This window comes from Phoca vitulina, unplaced genomic scaffold (genome assembly GCF_004348235.1).
Source record: "Phoca vitulina isolate PV1807 unplaced genomic scaffold, GSC_HSeal_1.0 scaffold2, whole genome shotgun sequence".
NCBI lineage: Eukaryota > Metazoa > Chordata > Mammalia > Carnivora > Phocidae > Phoca > Phoca vitulina.
This window is the reverse complement of record NW_022589705.1, coordinates 61,489,128-61,509,475: the sequence shown is the minus strand read 5'-3', so window position 1 is coordinate 61,509,475 and position 20,348 is coordinate 61,489,128. Positions and strand designations below refer to the sequence as shown.

Below are 20,348 nucleotides of genomic sequence, written 5' to 3'. Positions count from 1 at the left end.
ATTTATAATAAGAAATATACATTTGGTCTTCTCTCCCCCTTCCCCCCACCCAAGAGCTCCCTAAAACCCTTGGAATTTTCTAAATGATGAGAGTGATACAGGTGGAAGGAGCAAGGGATCTTTTGTTATTCATAACAAGCTCCTTTCAGCCACACAAGAGTTTGTTCATGAGTTAATGACTTTGAGAAAAAATCCTCAGGATGAGGACTGGTTGCAAGGGAAAGCAGCAAGTGATTAGAGGGTTGGAACTTTCAGCTACCTGCATTCTCCCTGCCTCCACATTTGTAGGGAGGGCAGAGGGGCTGGAGGTTGAGTTAATTATTAATAGCCAATAATTTAGTCAATAGTGCCTATGTAATAAAGCCTCTATAAAAAACCCTAGCTGATGGGTTTTAAAGAGCTTTCAAGTTGGTGAACAAGAATGCATCTATGTGCTGTAAGAGTGGCACACCCCAAACTTTAAGCTCCTGTGCTCAAGACATTTCCAGATCTTGTCCTATTTATCTGTTCATCCGGCTGTTCATCTATATTCTTTAAAATATGTCTTATAATAAATTGGTAATAGTAAGTAGAGCACTTTTCTGAGTTCTGTGTGTCATTCTAGCAAATTATCAAACCCAAGAAGGTGGTTTTGGGAACCTCCAATGTATACCCAGTTGTTCAGAAGCACAGGAGACAACCTAGACTTGAAATAGTATCTGATGTGGGAGCAGTCTTATGGAACTGAGCCCTGAACCTATGGGATTAGATGCTATCTCCAGGTAGATAGTTTCAGAATTTATTTAAATTATAGAACATCAAGCTGGTATTGAAGAATTGCCACATATTTGGTAGCCAGAAGTGTTCTGTGAGTAGTACAGTAGAGAAAAACAGTAATTTTTTCCTTCTACTATATAATAATAAAAATATTTGATACGTGGTAGGAAAAGTTTGAGAATATCCCAAGTTTAGGCACACAGGTCTACACAAAATCACCAAGTAGTATTTAAAAAGAAGTAAATGTGTATAAAAACTGTGAAAATCTAAAAACAACTTAAACATAGTTCTGGAATGATACTGTACTCACAAAAATTATTACTCCATCACTAACATCATGTACCACCTAGCAATAATAATGCCATAATTTAATATTAAAATCATTTAATCATTCTATAAATGTCCCAAGTTTCACTGTGAATAATGAAAAAAGAACGAGATACTTTATTCCAAAAAGAGATAAAATCTTAATAAAAATGTTGTATCAGTGCTTTTCAAGCTGTATTCTGCAGTGCCTGATGAATTTTCCTCAAAGGTATGCCTTCTTTAGCCATGGGAGAAGCTAGAGTTCCATTTACTCAATCTCTTCCATCCAACACTAGTCCTTCCCCTTCAAACAGAACAGTATCATTTTTTACTATTTTTCCCATAATGGAGTTTTGCTAAAGATTTTCTTTGGAAAAAAAATTCCACCACTAAAATCAAACTACCCAAACCAAATAGTTTGAAATTTTATGTAGTTAATAGTTGTTGGTAAGTTAAAGCTTCAGCAAGATTTTTATTTTATTTCATTTTGATATTTATATACAGCTTAAAGCAACTTAACAATCAAGCTTTTCATTTCAGATTCTCAGGAAAAGTAAACACCTTACCCAGCATGACTAGATGATGAAGGTGGCGGCAAGTCTGGTGTAAGGACATAAAGACTGTTGTTTTTTGGCAAATGTAGCGATTTTAAGACCGTCTGAAAAAGAAAAATTAAAAACAAAAAAATGACTGTTGATTGTATATTGTTCATTTTTTCCCTAAAGTTCTTAAAATTTTTTCAATATTGTAATTTTTTGAAACTTTTGACAATTTCCTAAACAGAATAATGCAGAACTATTGAAACCAAGTAACTTGTTTCTCCTATATATATATATATATATATATAAGCATAAATATGAACATTAAAAATAAAATACAAAATCTTTAGCTCATGATGAGATACAATAGATAAGAACACACAATTAAGAGTCATTAATTTCTTCACTGAAGAAGTATATCCTTGAAACTAATATGCACTTTGTTCCAGGATCATTATAGCAAAAATTAGCAATGTAGGTTTTTAGAGATCATAAGACTTAGAAAAGATCATAGTGAGCAACTCAACCCAATGGCTTTATAGATGAGGAGCTGCAGCCTGAGAAATAAGGTAACTTGGATGAGATCTCTAGTAAATGTTACCTAGGTCACTTAACTCTTTCTCCAGAGAATTTTTATGTTAAAATGATCCATCCAGGGTGAATAAACTACTCTTGGGATACATCTGAACTACATCTTGAAAACCATACAAAAGTTCACTAAATTTTTTTGGCCATAAAATTACTACATACCTTTCAAATTCCTAACTTGACGGTAAATACTAACATAGCTCAAACTTTTTTTTTTTTTTTAAAGTAGGCTCCACACTGGGCGTGGAGCCCAATGTGGGGCTCAAACTCAGAACCCTGAGATCAAGACCTGAGCTGAGATCAAGAATCAAACAGTTAACTGACTCTGCCTCCTAGGCACCCCTCAAACTTTTTTTGACAGCAAAATGCATTAAGAAACACATTTTATATCTTTACATCGTAACTCAGGACATACATATTTATTCGACAGATATTTATTGAGCCACCTACTCTGTGCCAGGACTATTTCAAACACTGAGGATATAGAGGTGAACAGCACAGTCTAAATCCCCTGATCTCTCTTATAGAGCTTTACATTTTAGTAGGAATAAATAAAGTAAGTAACCTATGTAGCTGAATATTAAAAAGTGATAATTTTTTGGATGAAAGATAGATCAGGGAAGTGGGGTGAAGCATATGGGGGTGGGAAGTTATGTAATTTTAAACTGGATGATCAGGGTGGAGCTTACTTGGGAGAATGTGACATTTGAGCAAAGATGTAAAGGGGTGACAAAACAATTCATGAGAAAATACAGAAAAAGAATATGTCAGGCAAAGAAAACAGCATAAAATGCTTAAGGAACAACAAGAAGTCCAATGTAACTGAAGTCAAATGAACATTAGTAGAGATAGGTCAGAGAGAGAACAGTCACGGTAGGGACAAGAAATGTACTGAGCTATGGGCTTTGACTTTTACTCCTAATGAAAAGGTAAACTACTGGAGTGACATGATCAGATTCACATTTAAAAAGAATCACTTTGTCAGCTATGTTGAAAACAGATGGGAAGGGGTTGGCAGAGGAGGGTAGAAGCACACAGAAGGCTAATGGAATATACTAAGATAAGGGTGATAATGGCTTATGTCAGTGTGATGGTAGTAGAAGTGATGCAAAATAGCTAGATTCTGGATATATTTTGAAGATAGTGCCAAAACTTTCTTGACACATTGAATATATGTTATGACAGAAAAGGAGTCAGTAATGATCCTAAAGATTTTAGACTTAATAACTAGAAGGATGAAGTTACTATCAATTGAAATGGGAAAGAATGAAGATGAGGACTTCTATTTTGGACAGATAAGTTTGATATGTGTATTAGGCATTTAAGTGGAAAAGATAAGCAGCTGGATATATCAATCTGGAATTCAGGGAACAGGTCTGCGGTGGAGATATAAATTAAACATATAAAACTGTGCATATAAATGCACTTAAAAATCATTACACTGGATAAGATCACCACTGAATTTAGTTATGTGGTCACTTCACTGGTACTTTGACAAGAGCACTAGCAATTCTCTGCCTAGACTGGGCTCAGGAGGCATGGGGAGAAATAGAGACAAGAAATATAAACAAGTCTTTGGGGGAAGTTTTGTTATCAAGGGGACTAGAGGAATGGAGCGACTGCTGGAAGGGGAAGTGGGATCAAGAGAAAAATGGAAGAAAGAACATCATGTTTGTGGTTACACTCTATTAGAGGTAATGACCTACTAGAGGAAAATATTGATGATACAGGAAACACACGGAAGAATTAAGAGTGAAGTCCTTGAATAGGCCAGAGGACACAAAGAATGTAATCCAAAGCAAATATGGAGGTGTGGTCTTTGAAAGGAGAATGGACAGGCCATCTAGAGTAACAAAAGAAGAGTATGTGTGTAAGATGCAGGTAAGTAAAGAGAGACCAAGCTTATAGAAATTTTCTTGTATTGCCTTTATTTTGTGAGTGAAACAAAACAGGAAGTCAAGTTATCAGCTGAAAGCGAGAATAAGGGAGAAGTGCTTTAAAGGTCTGAGGAGAGGATAAGTATAAAATAACCATTTAGGATGTGGATAAACCAGGTAAATATACTGTGACTGCCTAGCAACATTAAGGGACTCTCTAAAGATCATGATCATGAATTTAAAGATACACCAATGATTTTATTTGTCTGTAGCCACATTTAGCTGTAATGCACAGAAGAGATGGAGTTGGATTTATTGAAAATAAGGACTTTTGTCATGCAGGATCCATAAAGAAAGAGTTGAGACTCTATGCAAGAAAGTGATTATAATGATTAATTGTGGGATTTAATCCACTCTAAGGAAGGAAGAGAGGACATGAAGGAGGTAATGATCACAAACGGATGGTAGAAACAATGGACTGGAGGCCTAAATAGTGTTGAAGGATTGCTGGAGTTAAGATACCAAAAAAATGAGCTAGAAAGATAAGAGATAGTAAGCAGAAAATGGAAGCCTAAAATTAAGATTTGAAATTTATAATTAAATGATAGGACCACTGGAAGATATAGCTGATGCAGGGTGGAGGAAAAGATTTCTGTAGGAAAGAAATTCAAGAAACTAAGAGGCCAAGGTATTGGAAGAACCACTTATAAAGATAGTTAAATTACTAAAAATTAAGGGGGGCAATTATAGACCAGGACCTAAAAATCATCAGGAAATGAAGGGAGATGACCTCAATAAATAGGTGATGACCTTTTAACATGAAATTCAAAGCTGAAGATTTTAAGAGAGGAAGGACTGATAAAGGTCTGGAAGCGGAAGTGAGGTACAATAAGGACACATATTTTACCAGATAATCCAGTGGTATGATGGCTGCTAAAGAAAAGCAATTAACACTGGGAAGGCTATAATCAGGGAAATCCAAATCAAAACCACATTGAGATACCACCTTACACCAGTTAGAATGGCAAAAATGGACAGGGAAAGAAACAACAAATGTTGGAGAGGTTGTGGAGAAAGGGGAACCCTCTTACACTGTTGGTGGGAATGCAAGTTGGTACAGCCACTTTGGAAAACAGTGTGGAGGTGCCTCAAAAATTTAAAAATAGAGCTACCCTATGACCCAGCAATTGCACTACTGGGTATTTACCCCAAAGACACAGATGTAGTGAAAAGAAGGGCCATATGCACCCCAATGTTCATAGCAGCAATGTCCGCAATAGCCAAACTGTGGAAAGAGCCGAGATGCCCTTCAACAGATGAATGGATAAAGATGTGGTCCATATATAGAATGGAATATTACTCACCCATCAGAAAAGATGAATACCGAACTTTTACATCAACATGGATGGGACTGGAGGAGATTATGCTAAGTGAAATAAGTCAAGCAGAGAAAGTCAATTATCATATGGTTTCACTTATTTGTGGAACATAAGGAATAACATGGAGGACATTAGGAGAAGAAAGGGAAAATTGGGGAGGGGGAATTGGAGGGAGAGATGAACCATGAAAGACTATGGACTCTGAGAAACAAACAGGGTTTTAGAGGGGAGGGGGGAGGGGGCATTGGTTAGCCCGGTGATGGGTATTAAGGAGGGCACGTACTGCATGGAGCACTGGGTGTTATACGAAAACAATGGATCGTGGATCACCACATCAAAAACCAATGATGTATTGTATGGTGACTAACATAACATAATAAAATTAAAAAAAAAAAATTCCAGAAAGCTACAGGACATTACCAATGAGTCTGAAGTTGAAAGAAACTTCTCTAAACTATCAATTATAAAATTATTGTCACATCAAAAGGTGATCAAAGAGTGTGCAACAAACTAAAAGTGGGGAAAAAAAAAAAAGTATTACAGAGATGCGTCAGGCAGTTAATGCAAATACTTTAGTTTTCTGCCTTTTGTGATGTTTGAGGTATATTTTAGCTTTGTGAAATTTGTAATTCGTTGTGATTTATTTCCTTATTCTCATTAAATACTCACTTTTGTGTCTTAAAAAAAAAAAAACCACTGGGAAGGCTATAGAGAAACAATGTCCTCAGGAAGGCAGGTTTCAGTCAGAGGAAGATGGTGAAAGGAATGTGCAGGGAAGAGGTTGACAACAGAGGGAATCTGGCTAGTGATAAAATTAGTTCCACAGGGAATAGCAAACAGGTTTCAGGTATTGTAAACGAAAAAGGATAGAGACAGATATGGCCTATGCAGAAACTATGGAAATTTGAGTGAGGGGTGATATGAGAATCTTAAGACTCCTTGCAGTGACTGGCATAAACAGTGGGAAAAGAAGTAATAAAATTAGTCCTGGTTTAATCAAACAATAATATTAAGGCTGAAAGTGTTGGAAAGCAAGTGGAATGAATGTCTAGGAATCTCTCTTAACCCTGCAGATGGAAATAGAGACAGGAGGCTGATCTTACCCAAACATAAAACATGAGGAACTCATTCTTGATCCCTCCACAAGAAGGTTCATCTTACTAAGTACACAGTCTTACTCCATAGACATTGGGACTTCGTTTGACTAATATTAGCTATATGTTAAGTAAAAATACCCTTACTATTTGCAATGTACTCTGACATCTTCTATTCTATTTCTTTTTTTTAATGCTGACTATAACCCACTCAATTCACTTCACAACCCATTAATGTATTTGTAACCCATGATCTGCAAAAACACTGCAGTAGGCAATTACTCATAATTTCACCTTTAAGTTCCGAATCTTTATATCAAATATTTGTAAGTCCTTTTGGAAGTGATCTGTGTTACCTCTCTAGAGTTAACATGCAAACAAAACACACGCATATATACATAGGAAAATTATTTTTTACCTTTCTATTTTTCATTATTTTAACTGTTGGATTACTGATAAATGTTTACTCTTACTGCTTGATCAAGTCACTACTGTCCTTTTGCTACACCACCATCCAAAGATTTTCCACTAAATCTTCCCCCTCAAATCACATACGGAATGATTATATAAAAGGATACTTTCTTTAAGTCATTCATTCATCCATTCCACAAACATTTACTCATGGGACTATGACAGAAATTGGTGGGATGGGAACCTAATTTTATAGAGGCCTGTTAGAGAAAGTAATGTTTAAACTGAGACCTGAAGGATAAAATAGAGCCACCCATGTGAAGAACTGGGGGCAAAGCATTCCAAGCAGTTGAAGGTACAGGTAAAGATATAAAGTGCTTGGTTCTATTAGAAGAATTAAAAGGGGGTTTCTATGGCTGCATCATGGAAAGTGAGAGTAAGAAAGGTTGAAGATGAGGTTGCAGAGGTGAACAGTGCATAAAAATACAATGCCTTTTGAACCATGGTGCGTAGCTTGAATTTTATTCAAAGTGCAGTAAAAAACTGTTTTAACAGGAGAGTGATATAATTCAATTTATGTTCTTAAAAGATCATTCTGGCTGCTGTGTGGAGAATGTAAGGAAGAACCCAGGAAAGGAAGCCGGAAAAACAATGATGAAGCTATTACACTGGTCCAGGCAAAAGATGCTAATGGCCTAGATTAGGCAGCATGATAAAAATGCTGAAAAGTGACCATAGTTGACATATATTTTGGAGACAGAAGCTATAGGACTTACCAAAGGTTTAGGTGTTGTTTGAAATGGGAAAAGACTGGATGCTCATATTTTTGGATTCAGCAGTGGCTATACAGTGCTGCTGTTTACTGGGGGGAAACTGGTAGAGAAATGGTATGGAAAGGAAAACCAAGAGCTCCATTTTAAACACGCTAACTTTAAGATGTCATAAGGTATGCAAGTACCAAAGTGAATTACCAGTTTGGATACATGAATTCACAGAAGTATAACCTGGAAATATAAATCTGGGAGCAATCAGAAAATTAATGGCATAGGAATAGCAGAAATCACCTTAGGAAAAGAGTACATAGAAATAAGTAACTGAAAATATTGTTGGTGACAAAAGACTATGTTCAAATATTAGAACAGACAGCTTTAAGAAAATTTTCAAAATAATTGCCTTTCTCTTTACAAACTACTGAAAATGCCATGTGCAAATGATTCATATCCATAGATTTCTCAATAAATGAACAAATAAATGATACAGCCATATAAACTAATGCACTTTAGTGTTTTATTTCTGCCAAGGTTGTTGATTTACTCAGATAGCATTTCTTTTTATTTTTTAACCTATGTTTCAATTACAACAGCCATGTAGCACAAGGGGTCAGCAAACTATGCCTATGGGACAAATCTATCCCATTGCCTATTTTTATATGGCCTACGATGTTAAGGATGATTTTTACATCTTTTAAATGGTGGGGGAAAAAAATCAAAAGAAGAGTATCTCATGATATGTGAAATTACATAAAATTCAAATTTCTGTGTCCACAAATAAAGATGTATTGGAAAACAGTCACGGCTCACTCTTTCACATATGGCCTACGGTTCCTTTCACATTACAACAGCAGAACTGAGTAGCTACAATGGAGACTGTACTGCCCACAAAGCCTAAAATATTTATAACCTGGTTCTGTATAGAAAGTCTGCTGACCCCTAAAATAGTACATCACTAACTTCTACCTAAATTTATAAATATCTTGCTAATGTGAAATTCACATAAATATCTTATTGAAATACTCCAAACATCTCCATATACCAAATGAACTCACATATATTTATAAGCACAATGTCTACCAGAAGTCACTGACAAAGAACTGAACCAAAAGTTGAAGATTCTAAGTTTATGCCTAGATATTGAAATATCAAGTTAGTAACTATGAAAAGATTTGATAATTATTTGCACTTCAAACATCTAAAACTTTAGCATTAATTCATTTCTTTCCTTCCCTCCCCACTTTCTCTGTCAGACAAAGAAACAGAATGTGAAATATTTAATACCTGAGGCTGCTACTGGGTCGTTGAGAACAGCAACTACTGCCTTAAAATTGCAACACTTTATAAAAATTCTTAAAGTACAATTCATCCCATGCACTTGCCACTACCCAAGTAAACAAAGATTCTTACCATTAAATTTTCCAAGTTTAAAAAAATGTCTTATTATTATCTTTGTTCCATTATCAATATTGACATACATGTATACATTGTATATGACTTCTTTCAGACCAGTAAGTAATTGCTCAGTAAATTATTATTCCAGGGCACTTACTGACACCCTATGAGGTTTGATAAAAAAGTAAAAGCTCTCAAAAAAGAGTACCAAACTAACTCCTATATTAACAGTTAGAAATAGGAAAAACATGCCATATAGTGTTCTCATTTACATACCTAACTCATTCAAAACTATTGTTGGTTTACCATGAAAATGTTTTAACTCGAAAAACACTGTTGGCTGATTCCTTAAACTAAGTTACTATTACCAAAATCTACTTCTGTCATATGTAACAAAACTAATAAAAACCAATTTTTATATATCATTTAGTCAATTGCATGACTTAACTTTCTTTTATTTCTAGGCAATTAAGAAACTCACACTGTCTTCCACATCTCCGGTCTTCCAGCCTTTCAACAGCATTTTAGACACAGGTATCTGAAGTTCATTTTCTAGAATCTGTTTAATCTCTCCTGTATAAATAAGAAAAGACTGAATATTACTAACAAAATAATGCAATCAACATTTGTCCATATCCAGGGCTACCAATAATATTAGGTATATGGTATACAGTCAATGACATTTGTCTGATGAATAAATAAGAAAATTTCCATATTCCAAACTTCAAATCTTAAACAAATGTTGCCCCTTTGAAGAACTCAGGCTTCAAGATTAATTATGACAAAAGACTCTACAATTAATTAACTAGTTAATTAATTACATAGCTTTTTAAAAGAAATAGATACCAGTGATTGGGGCTTTGATTAGAAACAACGTATTTTAAGCCAATCAACTGACAATACCACTATGTGCTCAGCATGTGGTAGGAATAGCAGGTAAAGTATAAAACTTGAAGTGGTATAGTATAAGCAAAGCAGATTTTAGAATGAAGATTTGGGTCTTGAAGAAATCGAATATCTATTCTTAGTTTTTGTATCATAAAATGGAGAATAATATTGCCTTTCTTAACTATTTCCAGGGTCTAAGGATAAAAGGAAATAACATCCATGAAAGCAGCTGAAAAATAAAGCCAATGTATATAATCTAGAAGACAATTTAAATTATGTTAAAGAGAAAAGCAACAGAATTTCAAAAAGAAAAAAAAAATGTATTAGATAAGTAGAGAAGGCTTTATGTGAGAGATGAGACTTAAACCCAGATTGAAGGATAGCTGGGTTGTGAAGGAGTGCCACACCAAAAGTTATTCTATTCAGTGAAGACAAAAGACTTAAAGGTAAAAAGGCAAAAATGAACATGATGCTAATGAAAAACAGTGAGGAATCAAAATTTTCCTAGTGCTCCACAAATTATTTTTCAGGAATCAAGTCTACTTATAAATCAATCAGCTAATTTCTAGAACTACAGTATATTAAGCAGATTGTTGAATCAGAATATAAAAGTATTGCATATATCTACTTCTATTAGGTTGCTGCTAATCCAGCCTTTTTTTAAAAAACTTTATTTTTAAAAGTATACTTTTTCATACTTTATTTTTAGAGAGAGAGAGAGAGAGCGCATGAGCAGGGAAAGGGGCAAAGGGAGAGGGAGAGAATCTTTTTTTTTTTTTTCCACCACCATAACAAATTTATTATTCCAATGGCACTAATACAGCTGGAGGTGCTCACGGTGACACCGCACAGTTTCCTGCCTTCTAGCTTCTGTCCAAAGAGAAAGGTCTACCTGCTTGTTCCCTCCCCCTTTCTGGGGGGAAAATCCACTACAGACCATTTACCCAAATAAACCTCTTAATGCGTTGTTTTTTTTTTTTTCTTGGACATTTGAGTTTCTGAAATGGTAAAAAGTATTGAGTGTCCCATGCCGCCTCCCCCACCCCCACCGGCCAAATAAGTCCCTGCTGCCAGGGCATTTCTGTTGCCTCTGAAATCTTGAAATAAATATCGAAAGAAACAGCATCAAGTGTTCACACTGAGTGATGGCACTGAGTGGGCCCCAGAACCTGTCAGGTAGAGCGTCCCCGTGGACAGTCTCAAGGTGTTACGGAGAGTGCGAGGGCTTGTTGCTGTGGTCGATCGTCAGCCGGATACAGTGCTGAGTCCCATCCGGGGTAGTGGGTGGCAGGGGAGGGCTGCCTAGAATTTGTTCAGGAAGTTGTCCAGGGCCGGGATGCCTTCCTTCAGGCCTTTGTGCTTCCGTGTTTCGGCCACCACCTGGCTGGGGCGGCTGTTGTCATCGAAGGGATCCCCTGGCAGGATCTGCCAGTGGTCAAAAACGCACTGGGGAAGGCCTGGCCACCAGTATTGGACCTCAGGTCAGCGGTGAAGCCAAAGGACTCATTCACGGGCAGACAGGCCTTCACGACAAACATGCGGGTGCCGGCCACCTGGGACTCCTCAAACACCTGACCCCGGTTCCTGTTCAGGATACCGTAGATGCCACCAACCACTTGTTCCGGACACTGAATCTCCACAAGGTAGATGGGCTCCATAAGCTGGAGCTGGGCAGTCAGCACACAGCGTAGAGGCAGCGCCAGGCAGGGGGGATGATCTGCCCCCCCCCCCACCCCGTGCTGGATGGCATCCACATGCAGGGTCACGTCGTGGACATCAAAGCGCACACCACACATATTCTCTTCACACAGAGCCCCCTCTTTGGTGGCCCACTGGAAGCCAGCTACCATGCTATCCTTGATCTCATTGAGGTACTGCACACCCTTGGTGATGTCTGTGAGGACATTGGGGCCAGTGCCGTCGGGCCGAAGCACCAGATCTTGCGGGCCTCAGCCACATCCCACTCATACTTCTCAGCCAGATAGTGGGCCTGCTGCTTGAGCTCCTGCCAGGCGGACACCTCGCCCTTGTCAATGTCCTCAGCCAGGCCGTCAGGGAAGGGCTGTGCCTTCATGTACAGCCGGTTGTGCTTGTTGGGGAACTTGGACAGGCAGAGCACATTCGACTCCTCACTGACAGTCTCACAATAGGAGACTAGGTGGTCAGATTTCTTGATGGGAATGCAGGCATGGTCCTCCTCCAGGTCCTTCAGACAGATCTCCAGGTGCAGCTCCCCAGCCCCTGCAATAATGTGCTCTCCAGACTCCTCAGTGATGCACTGCACCATAGGGTCCGACTTGGCCAGCCATCTCAGACCCTCCACTAGCTTGGGAAGGTCAGCCGGATTCTTGGCCTCCACAGCAACCCAGACGACAGGGCTCATGCTGAACTTCATCACCCGCATGTTGTGGGCATGCTCAAAGGTAGTGATGGTGCCAGTCTTCACCAGGAACTGGTCCACAACCACCAGACCCACAATGTTCCCACAAGGCACATCTTCAATGGGCTCCACCTAACGGCCCATCATCAGGATTGTCCTCTGGATGGGTTTCAGGTACAGGTCCTCCTTCTTCCCAGGGGTGTAGTTGGGTCTCATGATCCTGACCCTCAAGCCAGTGGACACCAGCCCAGAGAACACACGACTGAAGGTGTAGAACTGACCTCTGTGGGAGGTCGGCAAGAGGGAGAGAATCTTAAGCAGCCTTCATATCCAGCATGGAGCCTGATGCAGGCTCAATCTCACAACCCTGAGATCATGACCCGAGCCAAAATCAAAAGTCGGACACTTAACTTACTGAGCCACCCAGGTGCCCCCAGTCTATACTTTTAGATTAACATATAATTCAACCCCATTTATAATAAGTGATTAAATACTGAAAAAAACTGATGTTATATATTAAAAGAGGAAAAATAATTCCATGCTGACAAAGGAAAAAAACTTGTGCTACACAAGTACTATGGAAATACAGTTGCCAAAGTAAGCAGTGCTACAATCAAACACTTCATGGCCTTAGTGACAAAGTTTTACTTCCCCAAAGAAAATTCCTATCTGGGCACTTTTGATAGTGATTAAACATCATAATATATTTTACAAGCACAAACTTTTATCAACTTTGGACTTCAAAAAAATGTCACTGCTGACAAAGAATTGTTCTTTTATGGAAATGGTAGAAAAAATAAGCCATACTTTTTATATCAAATATATATAAACATTGCCTTTTCATTTATGGCTAAGGTTGGTATTTCTAGAGCTGTACTTGTCTGGAATTGAGCTTATGCTCTTGCAAGTCTGCCCAGTGCTTTCCTCTTAGAAACCAATCTTCACCTGACACTTCTATAGACTCCTGGAGATACTCTTAGCATTCACAACCTGAAAGAAGTTTCTTAAAGAAAAAACAAAAAGAGATCTTAAGTTGAAGTTGCAGTTACTCTTTGCAACAAGCTTGGGTAACATACAAAAAGTCTAATTCCACAGGTAGAGAAGAACAGAAAATGAAACCAGAATCTTGACAGCAACCTGATTTCCTCATATTTTAAAAACTTATTCTGTTGGTCTCAATTTCTTCTTCTGTAAAGTGGGGATAATTATAGTACCAACACTTCATTGGGTTGCTGCATTAAATCACATAAGGCATGGAAATATTTTATATTAGTATGTGTCTCAAAAAATGTTGGTTATTTTGATTTGTATTAACTAAGGTAATACACACATAAATGTCTAGCATAGTACCTGGCCAGTATAGATTCTAAATAAACAGTAGTTATTGTTTTAGGGATATCCAAAATAATATAGGTCAGTGAAGTACTAGAATGCAGGAAGTTTCAGAGCCAGTATTCATATCTGGGTCTGCCTGACACCAAAGATCTTAACACAAGATGGCACTGCCACTACAGCATCCTAATATGTTACTTGGAAAAATGAAGCTATGCAGATGTCATTAAGAGCAGTCCACTGAATTTGCAAACCATATATCTGATAAGGAGTTAATATCCAAAATATATAAAGAACTCACAACACAATAGTAAAACACACACACACACACACACACACATACACACACACAATCCAATTAAAAATGGGTAAGCATGGGGCGCCTGGGTGGCTCAGTCAGTTAAGCGTCTGCCTTTGGCTCGGGTCATGATCTCAGGGTCCTGGGATCGAGCCCTGCATTGGGCTCTGCACTCAGTGGGGAGTCTCCTTAAGGATTCTCTCCCTCTTCTCTGTCCCTCCCCCTTGTTCTTACTCTCTAAAATAAACAAAATAAATCTTTAAAAACAAATGGGCAAAGGACCGGAACAGATATTTTTCCAAAAAAGATACACAAATGGCCAAGAGGTAAATGAAAAGGTGCTCAGCATCACTAATTATTAGGGAAATGCAAGTCAAAACCACAATGAGATATCACCTCATGCCTATTAGAATGGCTACTATCAAAAAGACGAGCGATAATAAATGCTGGCAAAGATGTGGAGAACAAGGAACCCTTGTACACTGCTGGTGGAATTGTAAATTAGCACAACCACTAGGGAAAACAGCATGGAGGGTCCTCAAAAAATTAAAAACAGAACTACCGTATGATCCAGCAATATATTCAAAGGAAATAAAAACACTATGTCAAAGAGATATCTACACCCTCATGTTCATAGAAGCATTATCTACAATAGCCAAAATACTGAAGCAACCTAAGTGTCCACTGATGGATGAATGAATAAAGAAGTTATGATGTATGTGTACATTTCAATATTCAAACATAAAAAAGAAGGAAATCCTGCCATTTTTGATAACAGGAACAGACCTTGAGGGCATTATGCTAAGTGAAAGAAGTCAGATATAGAAAGACAAGTACTATATATCTCACTTACATGAGGATCTAAAAAAAGAAAGAAAGAAACACACAGAAAAAGAGATCAGATTTGTAGTAACCAGAAGTGGAGAGTTGGGAAGTGGATGAAGGTGTTCAAAAGATACAACTTCCAGTTATAATATAATAAGCACTGGGGATGTAATATCACAAAAAGATACTCATACCCCTTTGAAACAAAAACCTTCTCCCACCCAACCACTGATCTTCCTTCTCACTCTAAAGATTAGTTCTGTTACCTTTTATGCCTGGGTTCTTTTGCTCTGCATAATGTTTTTGACATTCATCTACACTGTTGTGTGTACCAATAAGGTTCTTTTTCATTATTTAGTAGTATTTCATTATTTTGTAAGGTAGGCAGCTTCTGAAATCACTTCCAATGCTCCCCACCCTCATGGTATTCATGCCGTTTGTAATTCCCTCTCCCATGAGTGTGAGCTGTACCAAGTTACTTCTAATGAAGAGAATATAATAATGGTGATGGGATGTGACTTCTGAAATCAGTTTTAAGACTATGGTTTCCATCTTGCTAGCACACTCTCTCTTGCCCTTTACTTGTTCTGATGAAACCAACTGCCTTTTAAACTGGTATAGAGAGAGGCAAACATAGTAAGGAACAGAGGGCAGCCTCCAACCAAGAGTGAGTGAAGAGCTGAATCTTGGCTCAATGCCAACGTCGAAATGAATCCTGTCAGCAACCACATCAGTGATCTCAAAAGTTTATACTTCCTTAGTTGAGCCTTGAGATGACATACTAATTGCAGCCCATAAGAGACCAGCTAAGCCATGCCTGGATTCCTCATCTACACAAACTGTGAGATAACAAATTGTTTTCTTAAATCACTAAATTTTGAGTCATTTGTTACACAGCAACAAATAAAATACATATGGATATTGCACAATTTATATATTCTCCTGCTGATAAATATGTTTGTTTTTTCCCTACTGCAAATAAAGCTACTATGAACATTGTGTAAACCCTTTTGTAAATATGTGTTGATTTCTCTTGAATAAATACCTAAGAATGGAATTGCTAGACTGTATGATTAACTTTATTTTAAAAACTGCCAAACTGTTTTCCCAAGTGATTATACCATCATGAATCCCACCAAAGTTCCAATGGCTGCATATCACTATCAACAAAAAGAATTTTCTGTCTTTTTAATTTTAGTCATTCCAGTGGCTGTGGTTTCTAACTATGGTTTTAATTTGTATTCTCTGATGATTAATAATAACTAATGACATTGATCATCTTTTTGTGTGCTTAATGGCTATTGCCTATCTTCTATAAAGCACTGAATAGATGTGTTACAAGTGGACCTTGCATTGTTCTTAATCTTGGGGGGGGGAAGAATTTAGTCTTTAATTATCAAGTATATTAGTTGTATGTTCTTCAGCAATGTGCTTTATGAGGATGACAAAGTTTCCCTCTATTCTTACTAGTTGTGAGTTTTTTTATTTTACAACATGAATGGGCATTAAGTGCTTTTTCCTCCACCTACTAAAATGATCAGATGAATTTTCTCATTTATTATTCTAATATGGTGAATTACAAGAATGATTTATAAGCTGCTAAACAAGCTTTGCATTCCTGAATAAACTGACTTGACCGTGAAGTATATTATATACATGTGTATTTTATTACATTTTACTGAATTCAACTTGCAAATATTTTTTTAAGATTTTATTTATTTATATTTGAGAAAGAGTGAGCAAGAGAGTGCACGAGCGGGGTGGGGGCAGAGGGAGAGAAACAAGCAGACTCCATGTTGAGTGCAGAGCCCAACTTGGGGCTTCATCTCAGGAACCTAAGATCATGACCTGAGCCAAAATCAAGAGTTGGACCCTAACCAACTGAGCCACCCAGGCACCCAACCTGCAAATATTTTGTAAAGAATTTCTGCCTCTATAATTTTAAGAAATATTGGTCTGTACTTTTCTTTTCCTGTAATGTCTTTGTCTGCTTTTAGTATTAGAGTAATGCTGATTTCATGAAATGAATTAGGAAATACATTATCCTTTCTCTATTTATGAATGATTGCTAGTATTTCTTCCTTAAATATTAGATAGACTTTACCAGTGAAGTCATCTAATATTGGGATTGCTTTCTGGGAAGGTTTTTGATTATCAATTCAATTTATATATTTGATGCACACCTATTCAGATTTTTTATTTTTTCTTCTGTTGGCTGTAATCTGTACCTTTAAAATAATCTTTATAGCTTCTTAAAGTTTGATATATCTTTTAAATTTACTGGCATAAATTTGTTCTTGATGTTGCCTTATAACCCATTTAACATCTAAAGGTTCCTTTCATTTCCAATATGAACAATTTGTGCTTTCTTTCTTTTGTTCTTATTCACAGTATCAAGTGAATTATCAATTTTATTCATCTACTCAAAAAACAGCTGTAAGTTTTATTTTGTTCATTTTCTCTACTATTTATCCATTTTCTGCTTTATTGATTTCTGTTTGTGTGTATACACATATATAATTTGCTTCCTTCTACAGTTACTTTGGAATTTTATTTGCTCTTTTTTAAAAAAATTCCTAATAGCTTTATTGTAATTGACATGAAATAAACTGCACATATTTAAAATCTACAATCTCGTAAGTTTTGATAAATATATCCAAAAAGTGAAATTCATCATACGCAAGTTTGTAGGTTTATGCATAAAAAGGTTTTTTATGCCCCTTGGTAATTCCTCTACACTCTCCTTACTTCATCCCCAGAGAACTGCTAATTTGATTTCTGTAACTATGGTTTAGTTAGAATTATCTATGATTTTATATAAATGGAACTGCATTAATATACTTTTTAAATCTGGCTTCTTTCATTCAAAAAAGTCTGAGATTCTCCCACATTGTTGTGTGTAACAACAGTCCATTTCTTTTATTCCTAAGTAGTACTACATTATATAGATATACAACAATGTGTTTATCCATCCACTGGTTTATGGGCATTTGGGGTTATCTATAGTTTGGTGCTTTTACAAATACATTGCCATAAACAATAATGTACATGTCTTCATAGACATGCTTTCACTTCTTTTGGGTAAATACCTAGAAGAGGAATGGTCATTGTATAATAACTTTGTAGAAAACTGTCAAACGCTTTCCTGAAGTGGTTTCTACTGTGTTATCTTCAAATTTACTAATCTTTTCTTCTTCGCCGTCTGTTAATCTTACCTGGTAAATTTTTCATCTCAGACATCATGGTCTTCATCTCTAGACACTCAGTTTGGGCCATTTTAACATTTTCAATGACTTATTATTTTAAATCTTTTCTTTTTTATTTTCATTTTTTTATAATTACATTAGACATTTATTTAAAGTAATACATTTGCAGCTCAAATAGTTCTAAATTGTACATTTCATATTTACCCAACTTCTTAAAAATATTTGTAGGACAGCTGCTACCACAGATTTCAATTCCATGATTATTTCTTTGCCCATTCTTCTCTTTTATTTCCCAAATAACTTCTTTCAGATATGGTTCAAAGTAGAATTTATCCTCTTCATATTTTATCCACTGCTCTTTAGGCAAAATCTGCTGCCTCATAGTCAGGTCCAGTGCTCTCTTAATGCGAAACATCCTGTTGTTATAAAGGTTCTCAAGAAGACTTCTTATGGCCTCTTTCACAACATCATTCTCAAATATCACCTTGCACTAAACCCAGTTTACTGAACTCTGCCACCACAGGCAACCACAGGCTTGCTCACATTTTTTACCCTTTTCCTCTCTCTTTTAAATGTAAGCATAAGAGAGCTATAAAAACTATTTTAAAATGTCCATACCTGCTAATTCCAACATCTATGTCAGTTCTGAGTTGTTTTTAATCTCTCTCCTCATTATGGGCCAGGTTTTTCTGAATTTTTGAATGCCTGGCAATTTTTACTGGATGCCAGACATTGTGGATTTTACCTTGATGGGTACTGAATATTTTTTTATTCCTATATTCTTGGGCTTTGTTCTAAAATGCAGGTAAGCGGGGCGCCTGGGTGGCTCAGTTGGTTAAGCAACTGCCTTCGGCTCAGGTCATGATCCTGGAGTCCCGGGATCGAGTCCCGCATCGGACTCCCTGCTCAGCGGGGAGTCTGCTTCTCCCTCTGATCCTCCCCCTCTCATGCTCTCTGTCTCCCATTCTCTCTCTCAGATAAAAAAAAAAAAAAAAAAAAAAATCTTTAAAAAAAAAAATAAAATGCAGGTAAGTTACTTGGAAACAGTTCAATGTGCTTGGGTCTTTCTACTAAGATGTCAGTGAGTATCAACCAAGTAGTACTTAATCTAAAGCTAATTATCCCCCGTTACCAATGCAAAAGCCTTGAATACTCTATCCAAGCTTCATGAATTATGAGGTTTTCTTTTCTAGCTTGTGAGCACAGATACTATTCCTAATAGTATTCCTTCTAAGCCTTTTGGGTGGTTTATTTAGCTGTTTTAGGAGTGAAGGTAAATCTTGTTGCTATAAGTCAAAGGAGGGGAGGGGACACTTTTCCTACTTCTTAGTAGAAGGGCTGATCATTGCTTTTAGAACTTTCTTCTTTTGTAATTAAGCATTTGAACCACAAATTTCCCTCTCAATACCACTTTGTCAGCATCAAACAATGTTGGTATGCCATGTTTCCATCTTAATTTAGTTCAAAATATTTTCTAATTTCTTTTGTGATTCCTTCTTTGACCTAGTTTATTTAGAAATATGTTAATTTCCAAATACATCAGGATTTTCCAGACTCTTGATTTCTATTAATTCCACTATTGTTAGAGAACACACTTCACATGATTTTTAAACTTTTAGTGACTTATTTTATGGCTGAGTATATTTTATGCCTTAATGAATGTACCAACTGCATATGAAAAGAATGTGTATTTTGCTGTGATTATGAGGAGTCTACACACTTCAAATAGATCAAACTGGTTGATATGTTGTTCGTATTTGCTATTGGTCTGAACATTTACTATGAGAAAGGAGTGCTGTAATCTCCAATTACTACTGTGGGTTTGTCCATTTCTCATTTCAGTTCTATCAGGTTTTGTTTCATATACTTTCCAACTCTGTTATTAGGCATGTGCACATTTTTTTTAAATTTTATTTATTTATTTGACAGAGAGAGACACAGCGAGAGAGGGAACACAAGCAAGGGGAGTAGGAGAGGGAGAAGCAGGCTTCCCGCGGAGCAGGGAACCCGACGCAGGGCTCAATCCCAAGACCCTGGGATCATGACCTGAGCCGAAGGCAGACGCTCAATGACTGAGCCACCCAGGCGCCCCAGACACGGTCACATCTATGATACCATGTCTTTGTGATGACTGTGATGAGTTGCCATTTTCATCACAAAATGTCTCCATTTGGCCTTAATAATAATCCTTGTCCAGAAGTACTTCATTTAATATTAACATAATACAATAATATGTTACTAACGTAACATTTCATATCTTGATTAGCATTTTCCTATATATATTTCAATATTATACTTTATATT

The 20,348-nt window shown here is 36.9% G+C and overlaps 1 protein-coding gene and 2 pseudogenes across 3 annotated transcripts in view; all 3 read right to left on the bottom strand.

Annotated features, from left to right (window-relative positions):
• FAF1 (Fas associated factor 1) overlaps positions 1 to 20,348 on the bottom strand; it is a 514,999-nt gene that overhangs the window by 289,367 nt on the left and 205,284 nt on the right. For all 3 annotated transcript variants that reach the window (XM_032429321.1, XM_032429322.1, XM_032429323.1), the window contains 2 exons: positions 9,597 to 9,688; positions 1,629 to 1,720 (listed from right to left, as the gene is read on the bottom strand). In XM_032429321.1, coding sequence (XP_032285212.1) covers positions 1,629 to 1,720; positions 9,597 to 9,688 — 184 coding nt within the window. The remainder of the gene's footprint in view (positions 1 to 1,628; positions 1,721 to 9,596; positions 9,689 to 20,348) is intronic.
• LOC116641403 lies at positions 11,172 to 18,114 on the bottom strand (annotated as a pseudogene).
• LOC116641394 lies at positions 18,141 to 19,881 on the bottom strand (annotated as a pseudogene).